The following is a 15,139-nucleotide window of genomic DNA, read 5'->3' as shown; positions in this document are numbered from 1 at the left end:
TCTTTCTGTTTCCTGAACTGGATACCCTTCTTGCTCGAGATTCCAGAACAACCAATCGAGCTGACCAATAAGTCTACCGACTCCATGATCAGGATCATATTCCAGCTTTTTGATCTCCTCCCACAGCTCATGTTGTCGTTCATAGCGACCAGTCATCGTGTATATCGTTCTTTGTATCTGGAATTGAAAAACATGATATCAGTACAAAACCGACTGACCAGTACAAAACCGGTCAAATTCAATTCCTACATATAGAACAAAATATACAGTATACACAAGCAATTAAGAAAAACAAATTTCCTTATTATGGGGAGTCTCATGTGACTGACACATTGGATTGGTTGATCATGAATCCGAATCTTAAGCTTAATCTATTGTCCTCATTAGAACTAATCTAATTGGACCTATGTTCCGTTTTCGTTTAAGCCCATTTGAGTCAATCACAGACTTATTAATCAAACTCAGGTTCGTTTGATTTATCCAATGTCCATTGGATTAAGTCTGAGTCATTAGAACAAATCTAATGTTTTTGATCAAATCTGACACAACGGAACTAATCCGGTCACATTTGATCAGTCCAACTTGTGTAATCAAGATTACCCTATTAATTCAATAATAAACCAGACTGGTTAAATCAACAAATGATTTAAACCTACTTTAAGTATCATTGAATCAAATTGGTCTGCCTAAATCAATTAATAATTTACACCAGACCTGGGTTTGATTGATCAAGTTGGTAGGGTTCTATTATTGATAAATTGAACTATAATTTAATTAAATATATATTTATTAATTAATAATACATTCATATATGTATTTAATTAATTAATAAAAATATTTAATTAAATATACTTACTGTTCGTGAAAGAAAAAAGATATGTGCATGCCTTTTTTTTTTCTTACACGTTTTATATATATATTTATATATATTTAATCGATTCAATTTGTAATTGAATCGATTCAACAAAATTACATGCCGCACTGTGCTTCGTCAAATTTAAGCACTGTTCATTCTGTTTTTCATTCGATCTTTAATCGATTCAGATTTTGAAATGAATCGATTCAAATATCAAAAATATTACTGTGCATGATTTTTAATCGATTGACGAATCGATTCAATAAAGCACTGTGCCGTCAATTGAATCGATTCAATTCCTTATTCAATCGATTCAAATATTTGAATCGATTGAACAAGCGATTCAAACAAAAATTACACACTGTTAGCAATTTTTGAATCGATTGAAACGAAATTTCAATCGATTCAATTCACTGTTCATTTTCTTCTTCGCAACAGAAGAAGGAAAAACACGAGTTTTTCGACGTCGTTTTTCACGCTTTCAAAACTATACATGCTCTGATACCATTGTGGGTAGTTTTGAGAGCATGAAAACTAAAACAATACAAAGATAAAATAAAACGATGCGGTAATTACAAACTTACAGTGATCTCCCGATGTGCTGTTGAAGACGCTGCGGTCGACGAAGAGGTTGCCGCTGTCGGAAGCACGATCACGGAGTTGCCGGAAAGCGCTTCAAGGTTCACAAACCAAATCCCAACCGAATGTTCTCCCTTTGCTCTCACACGATCTCTCGATGCTCCCTTATCACCTCGCCAAAAAAACTCATCACCTCACGATCTGCACTTGGACGCTTCTTATAAGAAGACTAAGGAAGACGAAGGGAAAAGGACGCCCCTTCGTCTCCTTGGCGTTTCCAGCAAACTGCCGTTTGCAGCAGCGAAAGGGACGAACCCTTTCATCTGCCGAGTATAACGTCCAACAAAATTAAAATAAGATAACTCGTACTTAGGCTTTAGGCTTTAGGCTTTAGGGCTTAGGCTTAGCAAGATGGTTGTTCAGTGTTCTTAAGTAAGGATGCCTTCTTCGTAATCATGAAGTGCATTTGATCACTTAATTTGATCGTTTGTATGTAATTTAATGAATGAAGCTACGATCTACTCCGGCTACCCACACCGCACCGATCGACAAACTGGCGAATCCTTGACCGGCGGCGCAATTGGGGCGCCCACGACCCGCACTGACAACCACTACGCCGTCGACGATGATGACATCGGCGGCGAGCCTAAAGAAGGCGGCCTCCGCCTTCCCCGCCGGGGCCGTCCACTGGGGTCCAAGAACAAGCCCAAGCCCCCTGTCTTGATCATCCGCGAAAGCCCAGACGCGGTCCGCAGCCTCGTCATGGAGGTGGCTCTTGGCTCCGATGTGGCCGCTAGCATCGCACACTTCTCGCGCCGCCGCCAGTGCGGCGTCAGCGTCCTCAGCGCCACCGGCGAGGTCGTCGACGTCACGCTCCGCCAGCCCGCCTTCGCCGCGTTGGCCCTGCAGGGGCGCTTTGATATCCTGTCGCTGGCCGGCACGTTCCTCCCTGGGCTGGCGCCGCCGGGGAGCGCTGGGTTGACTGTGTACCTCGTCGGCGGGGAGGGGTGGGTGGTCGGGGGAGGCATAGCGGGGCCGCTCGTCGCGGCTGGGCCTGTCATGGTAGTGGCCGCCACGTTTCGCAATGCCGCCTACGAGAAGTTGCCACTCGAGGAGGAGGAGGAGGTTGAAGCCGGCGGCTGCGGCGGACTGGAGGAGCCATCGTTGTTGAATGTTTACAAGAACTTGCCACCCAATCTAGTGTCCAAGGGCCGAAGGGCGGCGCCGGCGGCGGGCAATTAAGGCCCGACGCGATGGCATAGCCGCTCCGTACAAACACTAGCACTGTTCTCGCCGTAGAATGATTTGTCTAAATTATATTGTAAACCATTCCTCCTGGTCCTCTAAATTAAATCAATAATTTTTCATTTATCAATAAATTTTAAAATACTCAATTTTTTAATACAAGACGGGTAGGAAGTATAGAAATGGAAGTCGAATGTCTTTCGCCCCCATATGAAATTCCTACCTCTATGTCAAATATAATTGTAAACAGATTAGTGATGACAAAGTTACGTCACTGATACGGTTGGTAATGGAGGGCCCATGAGAAAAGGGTTAAAAAAGTTAAGGTCATATGGTGATCAAAAGTCAATAGGATATGACAGTCAATAGTCAAGGCGACTTGACAGTCAAATAGTCAAGCTGACGAGACGGTCAGAGTTAAGCATAGGGGATGGTCAGAGGCCTGACAGGTCTGCTGATCGAAGGGGCGAAGCAGTAGGAGAACGAAGAGAGACGACAGGCCTACGGTGGAGGCCTAGGAAATACAAAGCGCAGGATGCAGGTCGGGATCGGCAGAGCAAAGCAGAGGCAATTCGAACGACAGGCCTGCGGTGGAGGGCCAGGAAATACAAAGCGCAGGATGCAGGTCGGGATCGGCAGAGCTAAGCAGAGGCAATTCGAGCTACAGGCCTGCGGTGGAGGGCCAGGAAATACAAAGCGCAGGATGCAGGTCGGGATCGGCAGAGCTAAGCAGAGGCAACTCGAGCTACAGGCCTGCGGTGGAGGGCCAGGAAATACAAAGCGCAGGATGCAGGTCGAGACCAGCATAGCTGTGTCTAGACAGCTAGGGCTGCAGGTCTGCGATTTGGAGGCCCGGAAATACAAACCACGGGTGCAGGCCGGTGCAGGACACAATGGGTCGGAGGAGCTAAGTAGTACGGGTGCGGAGAATCTCAATGGTCCGTCGAGGAGAATCATTACATATCAACAATGCGGGCGAAGGCGGAGGTTCCTAAAACGAAAAGATGCCCTCATAACCAGTAGTAGCCTGCCAGCTGTCCCTCACTACAAGACAAAACCCATGTGCGAAGGCGGAGGTTCCTAAACAGAAAGATGCTTGCACGACAAATAGCAGCACGACAGGTGTCCGGAACTAGGCGACAAAACCCAGCGTCTAACGTTTTCTGACAGGATGGCAGGTTCTAAAGGGAGGACGCATAAAAGGGGAGAAATCCCTCGTACGCAGGTACGCGCACACACTCTCTCGTCACTTTTTTCCACAACTGTTTTTCTTCTTCTTCTCTCTGCTTTTTCTGGGGAAAAAGGACCTGACTTGAGCGTCGGAGGGCCTGATCCGGGGACTTTTTCCCTGAGTTTCGGTCTCTAACGTGAAAGGGGGGGATTGTCTGAGTGTGTGCAGGGTCCTGCAGCAGCGTCAGCCACCCGTGGGAGCCGAATCACCTACGACTTTCCGTCAACCACCAGGCCACCTCGACCAGCCTCCGTCCGACTCAGCCTCCAGACGGGATCAAATTTGGCGCCGTCTATGGGAAGCACAACAGCCTGATCCGAAGCGTGAAGATGGAGGACTCTGGTCGAAGTTCCAGCAGGAGGATTAACGTCACCATGACCGCGGGGGAGTACGAGCTCTTCAAGGAGGTCAGGAAGCAGGCCACCTCTGAAAAACAAGGAACGGTTTCACGACCTCGCTTGGTGCCCGAAGCATCTAGAGAGCCAGCTCCTGCCTCCGACAGGGGCTCAAAGAGGAAGCAGCAGGAAGAACTCCCTCGTACTTCATTTCGGGAGCCTCGCCGCAACTATCATCGAGCCGAACCCCGTGAGCACAGTCCAAAGAAAGAGGAGCCGCCGGCGTCGGTGGCGGAGAGCTCTCTACATCCACCTCGGGATTCAGGAAAGGGAAAAGCTATAATCCCTGCCAGAGATCTGCCTGAAGATCCGGATGACAAGGTACCCTTCTCGGCTCAGATCCTGAGGGAAAGCCTGCCCAAGGGATATCGAGCCCCGAACATTGGAGAATACGATGGGAGCAAGGACCCGGAAGAGCACCTGAGGAAGTTCAAAAACGCGGCCATCTTGTACCAATACAGCGATGCTGTCAAATGCCGAGTATTCCTACACACCCTGTCCGGGTCGGCGCAGAAGTGGTTCGACGGATTGCCCCCGGAGTCCATCAATCGCTTCATGGATTTCAAAACGGCCTTCCTACGCCGTTTCGCCAGTAGTCGTAAGTATCAAAAAACCGACCACTGTCTTTTTGCTCTCAAGCAGGATTCGACCGAGCCCTTGCGGAGCTACATCAACCGGTTCAGTCAGGTGGCCAATGACGTCCCCTCCGCCACCTCAGAAATATTGATGAGTGTCTTCTCCCACGGATTGCGAGAAGGAGAATTCTTCAGGGACCTCATCAAAAACCCCGCCCGAAGCTTTGACGATATGGTGGAGAAAGCTTCGTGCTACATCAAGGTGGAAGAAGCGCCGACCTGAAAGGAGAGCACCGCAGCCAGCTCAGCCCTTCCAGCGCGGTCAACCCAGGCCTGCCCCTCAGCCCGCTCAGGGAGTCAGACCAGTGCCGCGAGTTGCCGCCGTACACGCGCCCAGGCCTGGACCAAGGGGAGCGCCATATTGCACATATCATCGGTCCAGGACGCACGATCTCAGTAACTGCTTCCAATTCGCCCGTGACTCCAGGCGAGCTGCAGAGCAGGGCTTGCCTCCCCCGGCGTTGGCGCCTCAAATACAGAGGATGGACGAAGAACGGGCTGCAGCTGGGCGCGCTCGGCAGACCCGGCCCGACCTAGCCGGCCCATCTAACCAAGATGGCCTCGGGGAAGACCGAAGAGATGCCGGAGAACTGGAGAACCGGGGAAACGCTGCCGTGCGAGAGATCGGTATGATCTCAGGAGGACCCACTGACGGGGACTCAGGCCGAGCCCGTAAGTCACACGTTCGGCGGCTGTATGTGGGAGCCGTGGGATGCAGACACGAGCAGGCCTCCGGCCCTGTTATTAGCTTTGGGCCTCAAGACCTGGAGGGTCTGGAACTGCCCCACGACGATGCCCTCATAATCAAGGCCGTTATTGTTAATAGCCGAGTGGCTCGGGTCTTTGTGGATACCGGGAGGTCGGTCAACATTTTATTCAGAGCTGTGTTCGAGGAGATGCAGATCGACACCGCTGAGCTCCAACCTGTAGCCACTTTCTTGTATGGGTTCACAGGTAACGAAGTTAAACTCATGGGTCAGATCAAGCTGGCCATCTCCATGGGCAGTGAGCCATTGGTGCGCACTCGGAGGAGCACCTTCATTGTGGTGGATTCATCTTCCTCCTATAACGTCATCCTGGGAAGGCCAGCCCTGCATGAGTTCCGAGCTGCCGTCTCCACCTTTCACCAGAAGATCAAGTTCCCGGTAGGCGAGCAGGTCGGAGAAGTAAGGGGAGAGCATAGGCAAGGGTTGCTACATCGATTTGAGGCTCCTGGTGACAATGATGGCGGTGAAAGTGCAGGATATATTGAGCCTATCTCCTGCGAAGATATTGCAAATTGCATCGATAATCAAGGCGGAGCTGATACAGTGCCTGATTCGCAATAGGGACGTTTTTGCTTGGTCACCAGAAGAGTTGCCCGGGGTCAACCCAGGGGTAGCTGAGCACAAGCTGCATATTATACCCGAGGCCAAGCCGGTTAAGCAGAAGAAGAGAAACTTTTCTGCCGACCAGAATAAGATTATCCGAGCTGAAGTAGATCAGCTCAGGAGGGCGGGACATGTTCGAGAGGTGCAATTCCCGTCCTGGCTTTCCAACGTCATATTGGTGAAGAAGCCTAACAACAAGTGGAGGGTGTGCATAGACTTTCGCGACCTCAACAAAGCCACCCCCAAAGATTGTTACCCGCTCCCGTGGATCGATCAGGTGGTGGATTCAACTGCTGGCTGTGAAAGGATATGCATGATGGACGCTTATCAGGGATACCATCAGATACCCCTGGCTAAGGAGGATCAGGAGAAGGTTAGTTTCATAACAGTTGATGGTACTTTCTGCTATACTGTCATGTCGTTTGGGCTCAGGAACGCTGGAGCTACTTACCAAAGGATGATGGACAAAGTTTTTCGGAGTCAGATCGGGCGGAACGTAGAGGTCTATGTTGATGACATCCTGATCAATTCCCCCCTGGCGTCCAGCCTGATAAAAGATGTAGAAGAAACCTGTGGGACTCTGAGGCAATATGGGGTAAAGCTGAATCCCCTAAAATGTTTGTTCGGGGCCAAAGGAGGGAAGTTTCTAGGCTACTTGGTGACTGAGCGAGGGATAGAAGTCAATCCTGAGAAGGTTCAAGCACTTCGTGACATGCAGATCCCTCAGAATTTGAAGGAAACACAGAAGCTGGTCGGCCGGATAACAGCACTCTCCCGATTTATCTCCAGATCTGCAGATCGAGCGGCGCCCTTCTTCAAAGTGCTCAGGAAGGCAGCCAAGTTTCAGTGGACGGAGGAGTGCACACAGGCCTTGGAGGAGCTAAAGCAATACCTGGAGTCCTTACCGTCGCTGTTCAAGCCTGTTGTGGGAGAGCCTCTTTGGGTCTACTTGTCAGCTACCCCTGAGGCCGTGGGGGCCGTGCTGGTTAAGGAGCAGGACAATGTACAACGGCCAGTGTATTTTTTCAGTCATCTATTGAAGGGGGCTGAGTCTCGGTATACGGCCCTGGAAAAGTTGGTTTACGGACTTGTTCTCATGGCTCGGCGCCTTCGACCCTATTTCTTGGCGCATCCTATTACCGTCCTTACAAACAGTACAATGGGTCGAGCTCTTACCAAGGTGGAGATAGCGGGTCGGCTTATCAAATGGGTAACTGAGCTAGGGGAATATGATATACAGTATCAGCACCGAACTGCTATCAAAGCACAGGCCCTGGCGGATTTCTTGACAGAAGTTTATCAAGCAGACTCGGAGGAGGTCTGGAAGATTTATGTAGATGGATCAGCTACCCATCGAGGAAGTGGTGTAGGCGCACTTCTGATATCTCCGCAGGGAGATATTATGCAGCTGGCTGTACGGCTAAATTTTAGAGCTACTAACAATGAGGCAGAGTATGAAGCCCTATTGGCAGGTTTGCAAGCAGCTCGGCATGTGGGGGCAAGCAAAGTCGTAATATACTCGGATTCACAGCTAGTAACTCAACAGGTGGTCGGGCATTTCGAAGCAAACAATGAAAAGATGCAAGTTTACAAGGAAGCCTATGAGAAGATGAGAAAAGATTTTAAAGAGGTCACAGTCACCAAGATTCCCAGGGCTGAAAACGAAAGAGCGGATGAGCTAGCTAAAATGGCCAGCTCCCTGACTACTTGGGTACTGGACAGATCTATAGCGCAGACCTTCCTTATAGCTCAGATTGATCTGCAAAATAATCTGGGAGGAGTAATTGATTGGAGGGTGCCCATAATAAGTTTCCTCCAGCAGGGAATTGTACCCGCCGACCTAGAAGAGGCACGTATGCTCAGGAGACAGGCTCATTCTTATATTATGATTGGAGAACAACTGTACAAAAGGTCTTTCTCCAGACCTCTGCTCAAGTGCCTGAACATGGGAGAAGCAGACCAGGCCTTGCGGGAGATACACTTGGGATGTTGTGGCAATCATGCAGGTGGAAGAACGCTAGCTCGGAAAGTACTATTGGCTGGGTATTTATGGCCTACCTTGCAGAGGGATTCACAGAAGCTGGTGAATACTTGTTTGTCATGCCAAAGGTACCAGAACCTAACACACCGACCTACAGAGCTGTTGAGAACTTCTACAGTGTCTTGCCCGTTTGACCAGTGGGGTATGGACATCGTAGGACCGTTCCCGATGGCTAAGGGGCAAAGACGTTTCTTGCTGGTGGCAGTAGATTACTTCTCTAAGTGGGTGGAAGCGGAAGCTCTGGCCAGAATCACCGAAGATGCGGTGATCCAGTTCTTATGGAAAAATATCTTTTGCAGGTTCGGCTTGCCTCACAAATTGGTGTCAGATAATGGCAGACAATTTCAAGGGCGCAAAATACAAAAGTGGTGCAAGGGGTTCGGAATAACTCAGGCCTTCACTTCGGTGGCTCATCCGCAAAGTAATGGTCAGACGGAGGTAGTCAATCGAGAAATAGTGCGGGGGCTCAAAGTCAAGATGGATCACACGGGAGGCAGTTGGGTGGACAAGCTGCCGAGCATTTTGTGGGCCTATCGTACGACACCCCAAGAAAGTACAGGTCTGACACCTTTCCATTTAGTATATGGCAATGAAGCAGTGGTGCCTCTGGAGGTCGGGATACCGTCCGTGAGAAGAATGATGTATGATGAAGGGAACGCAGAGCGACGGCTGGCTGAGCTAGATTTCATCAGCGAAGTTCGTGAACAAACAGCGACCAGGTTGGAGGCCTATAGACAAAGAATGAGGCAAAACTATAATAGAAGGGTGATCCCTCGTTTCTTCGGAGAAGGAGACCTAGTCTGGAAGCAGGTGAAGCCCTTAGGGGAAGTGACGAAGCTAGCACCACAATGGGACGGACCATACAAAGTCGTCAAGAAGCTGGCATCAAGGGCCTATTATTTGCAAGACGCTCAGGGAAGGAAGCTAGATCGACCTTGGAGTGCTAACTACCTACGGCCCTATCGGGTGTGAGGGATACCAACCCCGTTGCTGTAAGCCAGGTCAGCCGAGGGGGCTAGAGATAGCGGGGTAGTCAAGCTAAAACTCGAAGATACGTATGTACATGTAAAAATTTCATTGGATTAAGAAGTTGATACAGATAATTTGAAAGGAGCAAAAATATTATCTGGAAAGCCTTGAATGATTTGATGGCGATCCAAAAAGTCTGTGGGGGGGGGATGGAGCTCAAGAAGCCCTGCGCGTGCAACTGACGGATAACCCCGGCCGCCGTGTATGGTAAGAGGTCAGATAGGAAATTCGACTTCGCAGGCAACGGTCCTCCTCTCCTTCTTGATAGATGGCCAAGGCGGTGGATACTCCCGACAGAGCCTCTCGGGACTGGGACAGTTCTGCTTTCAGAGCCCTCAGTTCAGCTGCTTGAGTCTCCAGTTCCTCTCCTGCAGAAGGGTATCTTTGGACTGTATCTCTTGAGCTTGGTGGGCTAGTTGTTGCTGATAACCCGCCTCAGATGCAGTTCTCTCCTCCCTCATGGCTCGGAGCTCATATTTCACCTGTATCAGGGATCATTTCTGACGGTCGGTCTGATTGGTTAGGGTCTGAATCTCCGCTCGCAAAGCATAGTTGGCTTGGGCAGGGTCGTTCAGTTGCAGCTCTAATTCGGAGACTCTCTCCCGGAGTTCTTTGCTTTTATGATGGAGGGTGTGGAAGGATTGGTTCAACACCAAAGATTCTGCATGAGTCTGGATGGAAGACATAACCCTCAGGTAAGACAAGCCAATACCCAGTGTAAGGTGAAGAGTACTTACTTTAGCCCAGGACTTCGAAAACCTGTCCATCTGGGCTAATGGAGGCGCACCACTCATTTGATCCATACTCTCTGCCCACAAACTGCCGAGGCAGCCTTTCATCATCAAAAGGCTCGTGGGGGCGTCAGGCCGCCGAGCTAGAGCAGCTTCAGAGGGGATGGTGGTCCTGTAACGATGGCGGGCGGAGGAGGAAGATTGAGAAGGGCTGGCATCAGCACCAGGAGGAGCAAGAGGTTGTTCGGGAACGGGCTCTGTTGGCGCGGGGTTTGGATGAGCGCCTGGGCTGTCTTCCTCTGCTGTAGTAGGGGCAAAGCGGAACGCAGCGGGCCGTCCCCTGTAGGGGTTGGGAGAGGCTGCCAGATAAAGAAACAAAAATGAAGAGGGAAGTGATGTCATAGCCAGTCACGACGGCAGCAAGGGGCAATGTGGTAGTATAAGGAACAGAATCAAGCGTTAATGAAGTCAGACCTGGTCTTCGGTGCCGTCTGTGAAGCAGGGGCTGGTTATTAGAGTCAGAATCATCAGAGCGAGGCCGACCCTGTGAAGAGGCTGCCGCAGCCCCGTCTATGGCGCCCCGGCCGGAGGAACTTAAACCTGCGCGATGAAGAGCTGCACTACCACGTCCGGAGGCCCGGGGGGCTCCTCGAAAGACGCGCCTGGCCGGACGGCCGGTTGGATCACAACCCCGACCTCGGCTCGAGGCGGCAGGCGGATGGGAAGCGGCATGTGAGGCCGGGCTGGGAGCAGGCTGAGCCGCTGCCCCGAGTGAAGCGGATCCATGATGGGGGAGTAGCCTCCTAGCCAAGATTGTCCGACCGCGCCGCAGTATTTCCAGGTCGTCAAGAGGCAGAGGCAGAACCTCGGACGCATGATGCAAAACCTCAGCTGAAGGCGCCACCATGAGAAGCCATTTTCACAGGGAAAGTGATCGGAAAGGAGGCACTCAACACGAACTTACCTAAGGAGCGTGGCGTGTCAAAGGTAGAGTGGCTCAGCCTGAAAAAAGAAAGCAGGTCCTCAGATAGCAGTCTTGTCAAATTTAAGCGTCAATCCTCCATTCGAGTAGCGGTCGTAGCATAGGGGAGATCCATGTGGAATTCGTCCAGCGCCGGAGTCAGAGGCAGCTCAGGTTGCCAATACATGGGCCAGTCTGTTTCTTCCGGAAACCGTAGAAAAAAGAACTTTTTCTTCCAGTTAGCACTGGGAGGAGGAAGAAGAGAAAAGAAAGCAGTTTGGCTACGGGCTCGGAAATCAAAAAGACCATCGGCGCGCTGAGCAAGAGCGAAGAAGCAATGAAAAAGGGGGGCTGACCAGGAAACCTCACAAACTTCGCAGAGTATCACGAAGCCACATAGAATCTTTATGGAATTGGGAGTTAGCTGACCTAGGGGAATCCTAAAGTAGCGACACACTCCAAATAAAAAAGGATGAGGGGGCAGACGAAGGTCAGATACGAATTGTTCGGTAAAGAAAGTACACGAACCAGGCGGAGGGTCGAAGTACAAGTTCACACCAGTAGGAATGATGGGGCGAAAGCTAGTAGGGATTTCGTAAGTATACCGTAGGTCATCTCAATCTAACTCAGCGAAGGTGGAGGCGCCTGGGAAATGCTCCGCCAACAAGGAAACCCAAGTAGGAGAAGCCATTGCAAGGAAGATTATCTCAGGAGGTATAAAGAGCAAGCGAACAGAGGAGGCTGGGAAAAGAGGAGGAGCGCAACGCAGTCTCGGGAAGAAACAGTCGGCGGCGGTGACGCTTGGGTGCTCTGTGGTGATGGCAAATCATAACGGATGGGAGCAAGCCAGAAGATACTTATAGGTATTGCGGAGGAGGGATATTTTCGTACGTTGACAACGGACGGTCGATGCGGGGGCGGAAATGGATGGGAAATACCTTATGATGATCCTCGGAAATATAACCAGGGGCATTATGGGAAAGTCATGGGCGCGAGATACGAAGCGTCCCCTCACGAGGTCGCTCCAACCAAGACAAAAGTGTACGGAAGGGCCGTCAGGAAGACGGGTAGAGCAGGTCAGCAGGCTTCAGGGACATGAGAGGTAAAAGTTGGCCCTGGTCGGGTTAAGTATAAAGGCAGCTATCGGAGGAAGAACTACGTAGTCGAACAAAGCGTGCAAAATAAGCAAGGGCGAGCAGATTGGCGGAGATCTAACAAAGCCAAGGGCGACCTACTAAAGAAAGAAACAAGCTAAGGATGCATAAAGGGGAAGCGAGACAATTATCCGGAGTTCAAGACGACCATACCAATAATTACAATCACAGAAGGTTCGGCATCAACACATAAAAGGAGAATATTGCAATGCATCAGTCATCATACGACATCCAGGGGAGAAGGCGCTGAGTCAACGGAAGTCGAAGGAAGGAGCCCGGAGTCGGCTGGCGCTGTGTCGGGAGATGCAGGATCAGCAGACACATCAGATGCGGCAACGGGAGGGGCCTGGGCAGAGATATTCCCGGGAGATGGATCGGTCGCAGGGGGAGGAGCCTCCAAGAGTAAAAGTCCCTCATCCGCTTCGAAAGAAGGGAAGGTGTCCTGCAACAATTCCCTGGTCAGGCGAGCTGTGTCCAAGAAGGTGGCAGGAGGTGTCGAGCGTAGGAAACCCTGCTCAAAGGCCTGTCTGACCCCACCAGCGGCCCCATGATAGAGCAACAAGACCATCCAGCGTCCCAGCTTATGGAGAAAGAAGGAAGAGCGAACGTAGGCCAGCCTGTACGCCTTTAGCCGCTCTGATTCGCCAGCCCGGTACGCCTCCAAACTGTTCCGGTTCTCCTCAGCTTCGACGCGGGCCACGGACAAATCGCTCTGGCCTTGATTAGCCGTTTCCTGGGCCTTCAAGAGATCCGCTTGCAAGGATTGGAGAGTGGCTTGGCACGCTTCCCATTGAGTCCGCATGGTTGTTTCTCGGGCAGCAGCAGCACTAGCCAAGGCCTGGGCATCGGCCAACCTCATTTGCAAGAACTCCTGACCTTGCCGTAGAAGCGTCAACTCCTCTGATTAGGAGAGCAGCTCTGCCTCTTTGGCTTTCAGCTCAGAAACTGTCGCCTGATGACGATCCACTTCAGAAGCTAAGGAAGACTCACTTGTCTTCAAAGCCGCCTCCAGCTGTTGAAGTTTATTGAAGGCAGCATGGGAAATGGCCCGAGCAGAGGCCGTCGACTCCCCGGCGGCACGCAGATAAGCATCCAAGCTTCCAAGAGAAGGCTCGGGAGGAACTGAGGAATCCGCAGGGTGCTCTAGTTCCTGAAGACGTGCCTTGAGCGTCGCGTTCTCTCGCTGAAGCTCGGTCGCTCGTTGCACGGCGCTCAGACTCGCGGAGCAGGTCTGCGAGTAGCCGGAAGAAGAGAAAGGGGGTTACGGAAGTACACGGATATCAGAGAAAAGAATAGAAGGAGCTTACCGCCACCAGGGAACGAGCAATTTGATCAAATTTCTCCAAAGGGGAATTGCTCTCCCAGAACTGCTGACTGGCTGATTGCCAGGAGATGGCCAGGTCCCCATAGAAGTTGACCCTACCGAAGATAGGCGAGGAATCGACAGCGGGCGCGTAGGCCGGGTCGGTCTCAGAAGGGAGCCTCCATAGCGCTTCAAAGGCTGGGTCTATAAAGGGCAGGTTCAGGATTGGCGTGGCCGAGCTCGGAGGCGCGAGAGGAGGAGACACGGGGGGCATCAGTAAATCCGGGGGCTAATCGCTAGAGGACGAAGGCGGGGCAGGTAGTATATTCTGGATTGTCACCAGAATGGTCAGGTCCAATGGCGGGGTTGCCACCTCCAGATCAAAGGCCTTCTCCCGGGCCAAGTTTGTCTCCTCGGTCGAGCTCGTGTCCGAGGGCCTGGTGGGGGAGGAGATGCTCATTACACGTTGACGGCGAGGAGGTGGAGGAGAAGTTGTGGTGGTCGGGGCTGTTCTTTTACCCTTGCGTGTCAGGCGCAGCTTCATAGTTGGAGGAAGAAAAGGCACTTGTTCTGCAGGCGATGGCTCAGCCGCAGGTTGATCAGAAATGCGGGGCAGGGCTGAGAGCAGATGGTTCAACAAGCATCGGAGCCTCCTCCGCATCAGAAGGCCGTGGTTCCGAAAGCTGTAGACCGGCGGCGACAGCGGGAGCAGAAGGTGGACCCTGGGTTAGCTCCTCATTCAGAGCTTGCAGAACGGCCACCGCGGGTGTCTCTTGACTGGCGAAGGAACGGAGGATTGCAGCCACTGCAAAAATAAGAAGAAAAAGCACCTCAGTTAGCGAAGAGCGGTATACAAAAAGATAACAACTTACCAAAAGGGGCTCCAATTTTGGTAGAGACAGGACTAAGGCCAAAAGCATGCAGGATGCCTTCCAGCATCAGCACAGATAGTCGAACAACGACACCTTTCAGCTTATCCATAGCAGCGGAGCAGGCAGGTTCATGGACATGCGAAGGGAAGTCCGAAGCGAGGAGGGGGCGCCATTGGGAAGGTCCGGTTAAGGGGACGGGGGGCTTGAGGAAGAAAAAGCGAGACCTCCAGCCTTTATTGGAAGAAGGTAGGTTATCAAAAAACTTATGGCCCGGCTTGGCCTGAACATTGAATACCCCCGCTTCGGCTCGCCGGAAGGAATAAAAGTGATGGAATAGTCTAGCGGTCAAGGGGATTTGGTAAATGTGACACAAGATGATGGTTCCGCAGACTGCTCGGAACACATTGGGGGCAAATTGAGAGATACCAATCCCGCAATACTGACACAACTCAGAGAGAAAGGGATGTAATGGGAAGCGAAGACCGCCTAACACCTGATCCTTAAAGACAGTGATAAACCCTGCGGGGGGAGAAGAAGGATGTTCGTCTGTCGTGGGAAGGCGAAGCTCATATGTGGCGTCTAGCCCCAAGTTGGATTGTAGTAAAGACAGGTCGTGATGGTCTAAATCAGAGATGTAATGTGAAAACCAGAGGGGGTCCTTACCATCCATGACTGTGAGGAGCAAGCAAGCGAGGGGGATGAAGACAAGAAGGGTCACAGGTCAAGCGCAAGCAGAA

The 15,139-nt window shown here is 51.3% G+C and overlaps 1 protein-coding gene across 1 annotated transcript; it reads left to right on the top strand.

The window, feature by feature from the left end:
* Window positions 1-1,936: 1,936 nt before the first annotated feature.
* Window positions 1,937-2,677, top strand: LOC121978141 (AT-hook motif nuclear-localized protein 19-like). Its single transcript, XM_042530517.1, has one exon. The coding sequence runs from the start codon at window positions 1,937-1,939 to the stop codon at window positions 2,675-2,677; it is 741 nt and encodes a 246-aa protein (XP_042386451.1).
* Window positions 2,678-15,139: the final 12,462 nt, after the last annotated feature.

Source organism: Zingiber officinale, chromosome 4B (genome assembly GCF_018446385.1).
Source record: "Zingiber officinale cultivar Zhangliang chromosome 4B, Zo_v1.1, whole genome shotgun sequence".
Taxonomy (NCBI): Eukaryota; Viridiplantae; Streptophyta; class Magnoliopsida; order Zingiberales; family Zingiberaceae; genus Zingiber; species Zingiber officinale.
This window is presented reverse-complemented; position numbering and strand designations above follow the sequence as displayed.

Coding starts and splice junctions, on each gene's coding strand:
- LOC121978141 (XM_042530517.1), top strand. CDS start 1,937: ATGAATGAAGCTACGATCTACTCCGGCTACCCACACCGCACCGATCGA.